General features: G+C 42.2%; 1 protein-coding gene across 1 annotated transcript in view; it reads left to right on the plus strand.

Annotated features, from left to right (window-relative positions):
- Positions 1-1,179: 1,179 nt before the first annotated feature.
- The window catches only part of LOC119897841 (Wilms tumor protein 1-interacting protein), a 29,954-nt gene continuing 16,683 nt past the window's right edge, over positions 1,180-14,450 (plus strand). Inside the window, exon 1 of the mRNA XM_038711833.1 lies at positions 1,180-3,178. Within this exon, the coding sequence (XP_038567761.1) occupies positions 1,948-3,178 (1,231 nt within the window). The 5' untranslated portion in view covers positions 1,180-1,947. The remainder of the gene's footprint in view (positions 3,179-14,450) is intronic.

Here is a 14,450-nt window from a genome sequence, read left to right on the forward strand (position 1 = left end):
AGATGGTCATGCCTTATAAACCTTCTGTTTTAATTACACCGCCAGCAGCTGCCTAGAGTCCCCCTCAGCTTACTGGCTCCAAATTTTTTCACATAAACTGTGTCTGTCAGACAATTTATGCACACTCAGGCTCATTCAGGACACAAATAATGTGTCCCTATGTGTTTGCTGTGAGATTGAGCCTTTTTTCCTCCATACACATTATGAGTTCATCCTATTGTACCCTAACACTGTCTCAAATATTCCAGCCAGGGTCGACACAAAATGGAGGGGTCAGTGTGTGTGTGTGGGGTGTGTGTGTGTGTGGGGGGGGTGATGAGCAGGAATGTGTGACATCACTCAACCAAAACAGAAGGGGCACAGGCACTGTAAATAGCCCCCCTTAACCAGAAGAAAAACACACCCATACAGTTACAGTATAGTTATTGTTTACTTCACTACATAGATTGTTTATTAGATGCAGGAAACTTTAAAATGTTGTGTCATAGTGCTACAGATCACTTTTATCTACCCACATGTATCTATCAAAGTGTGTTTTTAAAGCAAGATTAATATGTTAACATTACCAGTGTGGGCCTAAACATACCAAAATAATTACCCATCCCCCGTTGACTTTATTTTTCCTCGTCTTTGCAGTGGAAGAAGCATTCAGATCCTCTACTTCATTATACAACACTGTAAAACACTCATTTAAAAGTTCTGCATTTGAAGTTTTGACTATGAAAAGTAAAAGTTCTCAGTGGTGGAGGTGGAGCTAACTTTAAGTCGGCTATTTGTTGTTTGATAAATAGCTTAATATATTATAAGCAGATTAAATGTTTTTTTGGCTATGTAAAATCTTAATAAAGTATGCTAGCTAACTAGCAACTGTAGCTGTCAAGAAGGCTACATGACGTGAAGTAACAGTACAATATTTCCTTCTAAACTGCAGTGGAGTCAAGGAAAAGTAGCCTACCTCAAATTTACTTTTACTCAAATTTATTTAATATGACACTTAATAAATGTTTTTAGTTGTATTCTATCACAGCAAAAACTCCACTCCGTAACGTTACACTTCCAGTTCAGCCTTTTCATTTTATGGAGCAAAAGGAAAACGCTGAAGTGCTTGGGTGACTCAAAATGAAGCGGCTGAGTCAACTAGCTCTCGGTATTTTTAAACCTGACACAGGATGTAAGAGCCAGTTTGGGCTGAACAAGAGGACGAACATCTGCCCCCAGGTTCCGCTATTTTAAGACGAGACATCGCTAGTTACATGTAAGCTGACGTGACTGATACCAGCGCTGGTTGGCTTCAACTCTGACTTGTGGCTTAATTTGAGCACTGCACCTTTAAAAAACAAACTGTTCCCAGTTTTCATTCCCAACTGACGACCGGTGGCCACGTACGGCTCCGTGCTCCAACGGTTATCTCACGGTCTGCTCGTTAACGGTAGACTACTTTTATCAGCGAACGACATTAGCTATTTGAATTACTTTGAAGTTCTTTTTTCTCGCCGGAGGTGGCGGAGGATAAAGTTTTGAATGAATGTTCCCCGCTGGGAGTGTAAGGCGGGAGGAGGGGGCAGTTTGTGGGGTCGCCTAGGCTATCGGATCTGGGATCGGCTCACATTTATAAACAGACAGACGGCGGCTTGTTCGGGGCAGAGCTGAGCTGAACGGGCGGCCGTTTCACCGAGGAGGACGCGGAGTTTTAAACTTTTAATTGTTGACCTCGGACGATTAAAAGACGAAGGGGGGAGTTTTGGAATAACAGAAAAGTTTCACCGCGGGTCTGGAGCCCTGTCCTGTCAAGACTACGAGCTGCTGGACTGTAAGCTAAAACTCTGGAAATAACGTTACTCTGTAACTCTAAACATTACAGACTTGTGATTTAGTTAGGCTTTAGCCTTTTAAGATAACAACTTGTAACTTTTCTTTACTGAAGCAGAAACTCAAAGTATCTTCAAAATGGATAAATACGAGGATTTAGGACTCGAGGCGAGTAAATTTATCGAGGACCTAAACATGTATGAAGCATCCAGAGATGGTTTATTTCGCACGAGGAAGGATGCGGGAAATAACCCCGACTTTGAAGAGACAAGAAAAGTTTTTGCCTCCAAAATGACTAAAATACACATGCAGAAACACCAAGAGGAGATGGCAAAAAACAACAATGCCATGAAAATGAATGGGGGCCACAGCAGCACATACTGCACCAAAGACAGACCGCCCATCAATAGTTACAGACAGCCGGGTGAAGCGGCAGCGAAGCCCCCGATAGTCTCTGGCCCTGTGCCAGGCACCACGGCTGGGACTCAGTCCGCACCGTTTGACGGCCAGAAACACACAATCATTCAGTCTGAGCTTCCAGCCGGCAAGGCATATGGCTACGGAAATAATTATGAAAATATGGAGCGCTTAGAGTCACATTCATATCAGCACAGCACCCATACTCCCCCCAGTCCAGGAAACGCGCCTCATAGCACGCCCGCGCATGCTCGTCAACCAGTCAGCCAGCCGGCTCCTTGGGCCCCATCCACGGAGAGCCAGCTCTCCCCATCTTGGTCTGGGTCTGGGAGTTTATCTCAGGAGCAGCCCCAGCGCCAGTCTGTACCTCCCACCGCCACCAGTCTAACATCCCACCAGAATCAGGCTGTCACCCCATCTGTAAACCGGAGTCCACCCTCCTCAGCCGGGCCAGCCAGGGGATGGGCCGGAGAGCCCTCTGGCTCCGCAAAACCGGACCTCATCCCTGCCCTGCCTTTGAGTGCCTTCACAGGAGGAGCTGACTTCCCCATTCAGCAGCACTCCACACAGTCTGGAGCCCATTACGCACCACCTTCTCTAACCTCAAGGCCCTCTGCCAGCCACAATGGTACTGTGGCAGCTTCCTTGCTCCCACCGGCACCTTCTGAAACACCTCAACCCAAAGCCCTGGTGACACCTGCTGCCTTGATCCCTGGTAACGTCTCTAAAATCAGCAGCCAGGGTCAAGGTCAGAACCAAAAACCCGGCAGTGGACAGGCCGTCAGTGCTGAAGCTGAAGTCCTGTGCCCCCCTAAGCCTGTCCAACTACTCTGCCAGCCTCTCCTCACGCAGCCCCCTGCACAGGGGCCCTCAACAGCGGAAATAAAATTAGAAGCCCTCACTAAGCGGCTCGAAAAAGAGATGGATGCCCAACCAAAGGCTGACTACTTTGGTAAGACCGTTTAGACTACCCAGCATCAACAAGGGGCTTCTGTCAGTTAGGCTACTGCAGTAAAACCCATATAACGACAGGACAGTTCAGAACATAAATCCACTTGTTTCCCTTCTGTGTTTCCCTTACCCACAGACACACACATTTGTTGTTTGCATAGCTTAATTAGTAGTGCCACCCAGTTGTCTTATGTCTGTGTTTGGTGGCATTCTTGATTGTCTCTGCTGAGAAAATAGCTGAACTTATTAGGCACACGCCGTGGGAGGCCTCTCCTTTTCTTCTGTGGAATGCAGACAGAATAATTTTCTAATTTGTTTCATGTCTTCTGTTAAATGATTCATTGTCTGCCCTCTTGGCAACTGAAACAAACCCCACTGCAGTAAAAGATGGGGCCAGAAAGAAGAATGTTGCCCTCTTATTGTGTCCCACAGATTTAATGGATTACTATTGAGACGACATTGATAACAAAACTCATTAGTGAGAATTAAATCACTTCTGTCAGATCTGTACTTCATTAAGTCTGTGACTGTTTTAAAGCTTCTTCCCATGTTGAGGTTGTTTGACTGACAGTGGCGTTCACTGTTTTCTGAATGGTGTAGCTACTACAGACCTGTGCTTGCACATTTCTCATGACTTTTTTTATGAGCTTGCCATGCATGCTTGTGCAAGTGATGAACAGGAAAATCAAATGATGACTAACTACACCTGTGACTGTTAGTTCTGGCATGTGGAGGCATAAAACACTATCTTGGAGATCCTTTATTGCTTGTTGAGTTAGCCCAGTCTATCCTTGCATTTGTTGGAATTAGATACATTTTTACATACTATGATTACCAATGCATAAAAAAGAGGAGAAAAGATTATAATAAGTACTGACAAGGTCATTGGCTGAGAAACAAAGGTAGGCAGGGCTGTTAAAAAATTTCCATCATCAGCAGAGTACTCAGGTTTCTGTTCCTCATATCACTGCAAGTGGACTGCAGGAGTGCTATCAGGAAATTAGTGCAACATTGAAAAAAAAAAACATGCTTTGCAGTGAGGTCAGCTGACAGGGGACAGATGCTGTAAATAGGTGAGATATACTGTATGTTGCTGGGAGTGTGTTTGATGCAGAGAGAGCTGGTGCTCGTGGTCGGCAGGCGTTTGAAGCCAAGGCCATTCATGAAAACGGGATGTCCCGCTCGACAGTGAGAGAAAGAGAGCACGAGGTGTTGGATGTCGTGTTCGAAGACACAGAGCACCCCCATCACACACTTGCACACAGTCCGCCCTTGCCTCCTTTGCTGAAGGAATTTCCTGCTGGAATGTCACATTTGTAATCCACAGCCTTCCTGGTGTGTCGCGTAAGGGAAGATGTTCTGGCGTACGTCAATGTCACGAACAAGGCTCATAAATAGCAGAGAGACATGAATATTACGGATGTGTGGGAGAGGACTGTGTGCAGTCAGCAGAAGTGTAAGTCTAAAAGTAATAGTGTCTTTTTGCGCACACACATTCCCATGTAGCCCACACACAGTTTCTGTATGGAGTTTCCCACTAGGCCATGGCTCATTCTCTGAGTCATGCTTTTATGCTAGAAAAAAACTGTGTAGGTAGGTAATTTTCTTCACAAAGTTTCACCATAGAAGACCTTTATAGTTGTGAAAATTAATATGCTTTTTAAAGTCTCTGCCAGTACCCTGGCGGTGTTTAATCAATCCAGCCTGAGCGAGGGGTGTGCCTTAACATATTTAATGATCTACCGGTATAATATTTAATATGATTTTTTTTAAATTATATTGTTGACTTGGTGATGTAATGCTGTCATACCGTTACACACTGCAACAACAAGCAAGGCAAAAAGCAAAAGTAACATTGCGACCGGCTCCACAGTGGAGATGTTAGTTCCAAAAAGAGTGACTTTAGAATCACAACAAACCAAGTTAACATGTAAAAAGTGCAAGAAGACTTTAAAGGGGGCCAAACAGCAAACTTATTTCACTACCTCAAGCAGAAGCACTTGGTTGAGTAGGGAGGAGAGCTCAACAGCTATTGTTATTGAGTTCGAATCCAGTAATATTTTTTAACTATTTTGTCATATCCTCAAAAATATTATCGCAAAAATACCTTGAAATATTGTGATATTATTTTATGGTCATGTCTCCCACCTCTAGTCTGAGCTGCGTCCATACACGGGGCTGGGATACATCAGAGTTCCCGGATGATTGGGGATAACTGCAGATGGAGGTTCTGGGAAAATGAATTTGGTGCCAAACGGCTGCACCGGGGGAACACTGAGGAATGTCTGAAGGAAGAGAGACAGGAATTTTTTTAAATGAGGTCGTAAGATACAAAGTGGGGCGGAGTCCCACACAAGTTTAGAGGTGCCTGCGGAGCGGTTCAATGGATGAGGAGACAAACAGAGAGATTTAGGGACAAGTTCATGGATGGTCCTTTGGCCCTGGCCACAGGAGCTGGAGAGGATGTGAGATTTATAGAAAAGTTCATCCAAGAGGGGAGAAATGGTGGGACATCCCAGTGTCTGCCTCCCTCCCCTCTTCCTCTGACTTTCTCACACACACACACACACACACACGTACTAAGTTGAACGTTTAGTGTTGTGTTAAGATGGAGGATTAATTTATCCCATCTGGCTGTTGAGTGGAAAGCTTTGTTTTAACTCTTCCCAGGGATTCTTGGCTTCTGCTCTGGCAGGCATTTGGAGACTGATGTGTGTGCGTGCGTGTGTGTGAGATATCCTCTCAAGCACTTATATGTATCTGTATGTCTGAGAATATATGGCCTGCGGTATTTGACTGAATCTAATGTGCTTTGTCACTTCTGGTTGTGGTGTGGTAAAAGTGAGACATAAGATGTGTTATAGGAGGAATATAGTAAACATTTTTGTTTGAAATGTTATCTATCAGTGCTCAGTCGTTTTAAAGTTATGCTTAAAAATAAAAGTAGCATACTTATAAATACTCTAAATACTTACTCTACAATCGGCAGACTGCCCAGTACACATCTTCCACTTCCTTTAAGTAGTTAGCTAAAAAGTAGAGGTGATGGCTGCTCTGAGTATCAACAGTAAGTGAAAGCTGTAGTTTATACTGTATATTTGCACTTCTGTGTACTTGTGTCTCATAAATTTTCATAAACAGTGCTGTTCAACTGCTGTCTGTGGACGTGTTGCTACAGTGTTTATGCTGTGTTTCAGGCAGCTCGGAACTGGGAAATTTCTGACATCCAACTAGAAAAAGTATGGAATGCCACTTGAAGTCAGATTTCCTACTCGTGAACTCGGAGAAAAAATGTGTACCCCGAATTCATGAGTAGTAATGACGTCACACAACAATGGCAGCTCCCATGGAAGCGCACATAGTAAATGGTAAACCATAAACTAAGGGAAAGTAAAGTATTAAATTAAAATAATACATACTACTATAAAATAGTAAACCTTGTTCTGCATGTAAATTGATGTAGAAATATTCTGTCAATGTTATATTATTTACAGGCCCTGGGCAGCAATAGTGGTCATTTATGGCCTACTTCAGATAAGATGATGACCACCGTTGCATTGGTGTAAGGAACCTGGGATCTGTTATCTGGCTTAACTAACCCTAACAATCGCAGTCAGGATAAGCGGTACCACCAAGCTGGTTATCTACTTGGTAACTCAAACCAGTGTTTCCCAATCCAGCCATGAGCGCGTTCACATAAAAGAGGCAGTGTTGGAAGCAGAGTAGCATATTTTACAAACGAGCAAACTAACTCTACAGAAATGCGAGATAGACATCCCAACTAAGTAGCACGGCTGCAGCTGACCGACATGCAGGGAGACAGAAATTCAGTGTGAATGCCTAAATGAACAGGCGTAGTCTATAATAATGCGTTGATTTGATGTGTTCTTATGAACTGTATGAAAATACCAGCCTTATTCTTTCAGCTCGACTGTGTCGGCGTTTCCACATTAAAAGACTCTGGCACTGAAGAAGTGGTCGTTCCACCTCACTTCAAAAATGAGATTAATTCAAAAAGTGTTATATATTAACTTCATAAAGTAATGATATTAAAAATCCATTCATGCCATAAAATGTGCTCAAATAGTGGTTGAGACTGGATCTCAACATTTAGGCTGCTGAAAAGTCACCTCACTTACCTGCGCCCACATCACAAAAGGTGGGGAGGTATGGCTACATGACCAGTCTCTGTATTAGGCCTATAAGAAAACTACTAACGTAAAAGCCTATGTTCATATTAAAATTTAGTATTTCAATATCTCTACCAAACTGCTCATAATATTCAGCCTAACATAAGAAAAATTAAACCCATTTATTTTAACGGCTGCGACAGGCTGTGTGAAACGGACTGGGAGCAAATAAAAAATATTAAACACATTTTAAAGCAGTAAGTAGGCTTACTGTAAAAACCTGTAGGCAACAATAGCCTAAGGCTTTTAATCAATCTCTGTAGGATGATATCGCTTTAGCCTACAAGAGTTTCTCCGTATCACCGCAGCAAACATAAAGCAGCCTACAAACCAGTCTGTGGGATTTCCTAAAGATGGTGATGTCATTTTCCAAAAGAGCTGATTGGTCAGTAGGCGGCGTTTTAATAGAGTTGATCTCTTGTCTGGAACATAACCCGCTCCGGAGCAGGTTAGCCGGTTAGCATAAGTTACCAGGCGATCGACCAGGTAAGAAGTGAACCACCTTCGTGGTACTGAAAACCCAGGGTTAACCAGAAGTTACCTGGATAAGCTCAAATCCTGCTTCGTGGTACAGACCCCTGGTGCATAGGTTCACTGTTGTGTGTTTCTGTATTATAAATAATAAACTGATTGATTAGGTAGCTGGTTACAGTAAACAATCTCTGAAAGTCATCTTCTCCACCCAAAAGTTATTCAGGAAAATGTTAAAAATGCCCCGAAATGTGAAAACACTTGGAAATATAGCCTACAATGTTTGCTGACTTTTAAGGATCACCAACTGATGTAGCTAAAAGGATAGCCTACACAGCTAACGTGTAGCTATATTTGTCACTTGTTTTTAATAAAATGGCCATCCTTTTAATTAACACCAAGTGCAGTGCTGAGGGGGGTAACATGGGGTAAGACGACCCCCCACAGTAGCCTAATTCTAACAAAAAACACAAAATGTCACAATTTCTTCTGGCTGCCCCTAGTCTCACTGGACTAAAAATGTTTAGCCATTCTGACCAAGTTGATATGATTTTTTTTTTTTTAGCCAGTTAAAGTTAGCCTGTACATTTTTTTTGTGTGTGTTCAATTTATATATACATACACATGCTATCTATCTATCTGCACACACACACACTGACAACTTCTTGGCCTACAGTGGGTACGGAAAGTATTCAGACCCCTTTAAATTTTTCACTCTTTGTTTCATTGCAGCCATTTTCCAAAAATCAAAAAAGTTCATTTTATTTCTCAGTAATGTACACTCAGCACCCCATCTTGACAGAAAAAAAAAACAAATGTAGAAATTTTTGCAAATGTATTAAAAAAGAAAAACTGAAATATCACATGGTCATAAGTATTCAGACCCTTTGCTCAGTATTTAGTAGAAGCACCCTTTTGATCTAATACAGCCATGAGTCGTTTTGGGAAAGATGCAACAAGTTTTTCACATCTGGATTTGGGTATCCTCTGCCATTCCTCCTTGCAGATCCTCTCCAGTTCTGTCAGGTTGGATGGTAAACGTTGGTGGACAGCCATTTTCAGGTCTCTCCAGAGATGCTCAATTGGGTTTAAGTCAGGGCTCTGGCTGGGCCATTCAAGAACAGCCACGGAGTTGTTGTGAAGCCACTCCTTCGTTATTTTAGCGGTGTGCTTAGGGTCATTGTCTTGTTGGAAGGTAAACCTTCGGCCCAGTCTGAGGTCCAGAGCACGAAAAGGTTTTCGTCCAGGATATCCCTGTACTTGGCCGCATTCATCTTTCCCTCGATTGCAACCAGTCGTCCTGTCCCTGCAGCTGAAAAACACCCCCACAGCATGATGCTGCCACCACCATGCTTCACTGTTGAGACTGTATTGGACAGGTGATGAGCAGTGCCTGGTTTTCTCCACACATACCGCTTAGAATTAAGGCCAAAAGTTCTATCTTGGTCTCATCAGACCAGAGGATCTTATTTATCACCATCTTGGAGTCCTTCAGGTGTTTTTTAGCAAACTCCATGCGGGCTTTCATGTGTCTTGCACTGAGGAGAGGCTTCCGTCGGGCCACTCTGCCATAAAGCCCCGACTGGTGGATTGCTGCAGTGATGGTTGACTTACTACAACTTTCTCCCATCTCCCGACTGCATCTCTGGAGCTCAGCCACAGTGACCTTTGGGTTCTTCTTTACCTCTCTCACCAAGGCTCTTCTCCCCCAGACGGCCAGCTCTAGGAAGAGTTCTGGTCGTCCCAAACGTCTTCCATTTGAGGATTATGGAGGCCACTGTGCTCTTAGGAACCTTAAGTGCAGCAGAAATTTTTTTGTAACCTTGGCCAGATCTGTGCCTTGCCACAATTCTGTCTCTGAGCTCTTCAGGCAGTTCCTTTGACCTCATGATTCTCATTTGCTCTGACATGCACTGTGAGCTGTAAGGTCTTATATAGACAGGTGTGTGGCTTTCCTAATCAAGTCCAATCAGTATAATCAAACACAGCTGGACTCAAATGAAGGTGTAGAACCATCTCAAGGATGATCAGAAGAAATAGACAGCACCTGAGTTAAATATGAGTGTCACGGCAAAGGGTCTGAATACTTATGACCATGTGATATTTCAGTTTTTCTTTTTAATAAATTGCAAAAATTTCTACATTTCTGTTTTTTCTGTCAAGATGGGGTGCTGAGTGTACATTACTGAGAAATAAAATGAACTTTTTTGATTTTTGGAAAATGGCTGCAATGAAACAAAGAGTGAAAAATTTAAAGGGGTCTGAATACTTTCCGTACCCACTGTATGTATGTGTGTATATACACATACGTGTGTGTGTGTGTGTGTGTGTGTGTGTATATGTGTATATTTACATTAAGGGGTTATTATTATGGTTGATAGTTTGTAATTTAGATATTATTTAGACACTGGATAGACCTTTTAGCCAACTAGCAACTTCACTATCAGAAAGTCTGAAGTAAAGGAAGGTTATAAGCTCACATATGCTCACATTTGATTAAATACAAATTAATTTGTCAACTGTAGCTATTTATTTTATAATATGTTACACAAAGCATGGCCTTCTTAAAGATCCAAAAAAAATCAATAAAATATTATTTTATGTCAGCAAATAGATGTTGAGCTGGGGGGGCGCACATCTTTCCCCACTCTACCCATATAACTGTGCATAAACTTGCCAAAGAAACATAAGTTTGTAACGGTCAGCCATGTTTATTGTTTACATTTACATGCACCTGAAACACTTTGAGGTCGCAAATCGGATCTCAATCTGATTTCAACTTGGAAATTTCCCACTTCCGACCGGTCTGGAATGCGGCATTGCTCATACTAATTCCAGACTGCTCGGAACTGGGGAATTTCCAAGTTGAAATATCAGACTTGCAACCTCAATAGTGTTCAAGGAGCATGGTGGTGCATGACGCCGAAAGTGAACGAAAAACATGGCTCACCGTGACAAACTCTGTCAGGTGTACACCCAGTTGCACCCTCAGCGCTGCCCTTAGTATTAATTAAAATGTTGGCCATTTTAATGAAAACAAGTGACTGAAGTGGTAATCCTTAAAAGTCAGTAAATGTTGTAGATTATACTTCCTAATGTTTTCAAATGTTTTGGCGTTTTTAACATTTTACTGAATAACTCCGATTCTTTACTGTCACCTATTAACATTGTCAAAACATTTCTACATTAATTTACATGCAGAATAGGTTTTAATGATAGCAATTACCTCAATTTAAATACATGAAAATATACTTTATGTTGCCTTTTAGGCAATGTGTGCTTTCACGGGAGCTGCCATTGTTGTGTGACGTCAATCAGCTGCTACTCGGGGTAAATCTTTTTTCTGACAAGTTCACAAGTAGGAAATCCGACTTTAAGTGGCGTTCCAGGATAGTTTTTCTAGTTGGAGGTTGGAAAATTCCAAGTTACGAGTTCCCTGGAATGCAGCAGAAAAACTAAACTACAATGGCTGGCCAACGAGGTTTTCTGACCAAGTGGGAAGCTTCCGGTCAGGTCTGATACCTGAATCCAATGCGGAAGCCCATAAATCTGCATTCTATTGAAGGGCCAGCAGGGGGCGACTCTTCTGGTTGCAAAAAGAAGTCCGTCTACATTAGAAATAATGGTAAAATGACCCTACTTCTCAGCTGATGTATTACCTCAGTGAACACTTTCCTAATGATATTATGGTCTCAATCGCTAGTTTCAGGTCTTCTTCCATACAACATGATGTTCATTTAGTAAATTATGGTCCTATTTAGAGGAACATAGACCATAAAGTAGAGTATGCTTCAGGGCGAAATTATCTGTGATTGACAAGTCATTACCATGGTAACCTGTCAATCAGGCTAGAGTGACTCGTACCCACAGCACTGTGCAAATTTAACCAGCGCCATTGAAAAAGTGTGTTAGGAGATGGCTGTTCACTTTCTCTAGTGAGTACATTTGGTTTTAAGACTGTTATTTGCTAGATAAAATTGTCAGCTCTGTTAAAATGATAGTCAAGGTGAATTACAGATGCACCTAAGCAAGTTAACTAGCTCCACGCACGGCAGTTAGCTCCACAGTCTCATCCAAATTTGGTCACATTCGGTGCCACTGGTTGCAAAAACTCAAGATGGCGGCGCCCTATCGGCCAAACTTGAGGCTTCAAAACGGCCGTCCACAAACCAACAGGTGACGTCACAATGATTATGTCCACTTCTTTTATGCAGTCTTTCCGACTTCTTAACTGGAACAGTGTAATCTCGGGTTTGAAGTCATTCCTAGCTCCGACCTCTGACCTCCGAGGTAAATGGAAAGCACCATTAGTACACTTTTGAGGCACTTCTTTATACTTCTCCACAATTCACAGGCAAATATTGTAATTGTTTTCCACTACATTTATTTAATAGCTGGAGTTACTAGCTACATTATAGAAACATAAATGAACACACACATTATGATGTACCATGATAGGTTAAGATGAGATACGATTTTATTGATCCCTGGGGGAATCTTCCCACCTACCCAGCAGCATAGTAATTAAAATTAGCCACACCTTTAGCTGCAACAATAAAAATGGACCTTTCTTGATAAACATTTGAGCTTATTTGATGACTGCTGTAAGAGGCACAACATAACTCCATCTATTAAATGTTTAAGATACTTTTCAGTGAATGAGATGTTGAAGTACATACATTTGCTGCTTTTAAAGGTTTTATCATGTTATGGATGTGTTACAGATGAATGTGGGCCCTTGGGGCTACTGTAGAAGTGAGAATACTCAATAGCTGCTACAATGTGTTGTATGGGTCTGGTTTTCAGTCAGTGGCATATTGGACAGCAAGCAGCCGCCTACTGGGAGTTTTGACAGCTGGGAAAGGTGTGGTGGTGGGGGTGGGGGTGGGGGGGGGGGGTCAGAGGGGTGTTGTGTTGGCTGCATGTTTTGCTTTCCCTCCCCCCGCTTCAAGCAAGCTGCCAGTGCCCTGAATAATCACACTGTTTTGGAACATGGGACTCCAGCCAAAAGCAGATTTTTTTTTAGTGGCCGAACCAGTGAGGTTGCTACAAAAATAAGGAATTTTTGATCCCAAACTGGAAAAGAAAAGAATTTTACCAGAAATTTAAAGGAAAAATGTTCTTGGCTCAGTGTCACATCTGGGAAAAGCAGTGTACTTTACTTTTCATCTAGTGTTTTTGGAGAATCTTAATCCTGCTATATTGTTCGTTCTCTGACGTGAATTGTATCTAGTTAACGTTTACAGAAGAAATGTTTACAGAAGAAGATTTAAAAGTCCTTCACTCAGTCATTTCAGTAGTTTGAGGGCATGACTACTTTATTGTTTTCATGTAAACAAGATAGCTTACAAATGAGCAACATTCTTCTGCTTTCTAATAATATCCCTCTTATTATCTCTAAATCTTTTTTTGAGCCATGGGGGCCCCTGCTGATGTAGCATTGGGAGAGGCTTTAGTTGAAATATATATAGCCCAGTAGCATGTTGTATGACTGAAAGTCTGTGAAGAGGAACAATTAAAGAAGGTTATTACATGTAACAGTGTGTTTTTGGAGGAGGCAGCCACGTGATGTGTGTTGGATAGTGGAAACAGAAGTTTCTTAGTCAGTGTTCCTGGAGAGGACCTGGGCTGGGCTGGGCTGGGCCACGTTCTTCTACTGAGCTCTATTTCTCTGTCTCCAGGGAGCTTTTATATAAAAACACAAATAACCTCATCTGTGCACACACTCAAAGAGAAGCTCTGTCTTTCTTTCACCTACCATCAATGCCTTTGCCCCTTCTGTTAGTGTTACTTAATACTTTGATTGATTGGATGGTCATATCATACTGTATCTGATTGATTTAGTGGCTAGCTGAGTACCATTTAGAGCCAGAAGTGACGGGGGTTGTCACTTGTCACAGTCCATATGTCAGTTGTTATGTCACGCTGTGTCATACACTGACAGGAGAGGGAGAGACGGAGATTGGCAAGGAATTGGACCGATGAAAGATAACACTTTCATGCCAGGTCTCGGGAAAGTAGTGTTGCATCTTAAGCAGCTCCAGATAGAAAATTGTTATATACCAGTATTGATCACACAGGAAGCTCTTGTGTTGTTCATGAGCTGCCCAAAGTCAAAGGGCCCATTATGTAATATGGCCCATCATGCTCTCATGTGATTTGCTTTAAAGGTCTGAACTGGTATTCATCACTCAAAGCAGAGGAGAGAAAACTCTTGCTTTCATTTGTTTGGGGGATTTTTATCTCTTTTTACTTTGGATCTGCACACACTTTGCAAATCTCATTGGCTTGGATGTGTGGATAGATTCATATTAAGTAGACTGCACTGTCTTAATATCAAGCCACACTGACTGTGTGTGCTGTTGGAGTAGGAACTTTTGATTTTTTATCAGGGACTTTACTAACAGACTTGTTGGTGTCTGAGCCAAGTCAAATAAGCAAATAGGGATATATTTCCCCTTTCAATGATACAGCCCTCTAACCAGCTTCCTGTATTTTGTGAAGGGATTTTCTGCATTGTTTTTCTAACTAACAGTGTCTTAAATGATATTGCATATTTAGGATTTGATTCAGTATGGATTGATGTAGTGTGTGACTACATCAGTATCAGTG

This window comes from Micropterus salmoides, unplaced genomic scaffold (genome assembly GCF_014851395.1).
Source record: "Micropterus salmoides isolate LMB-PRFRI ecotype aquatic unplaced genomic scaffold, ASM1485139v1 Ms_hic_scaffold_11, whole genome shotgun sequence".
In the NCBI taxonomy this organism is placed as follows: domain Eukaryota; kingdom Metazoa; phylum Chordata; class Actinopteri; order Centrarchiformes; family Centrarchidae; genus Micropterus; species Micropterus salmoides.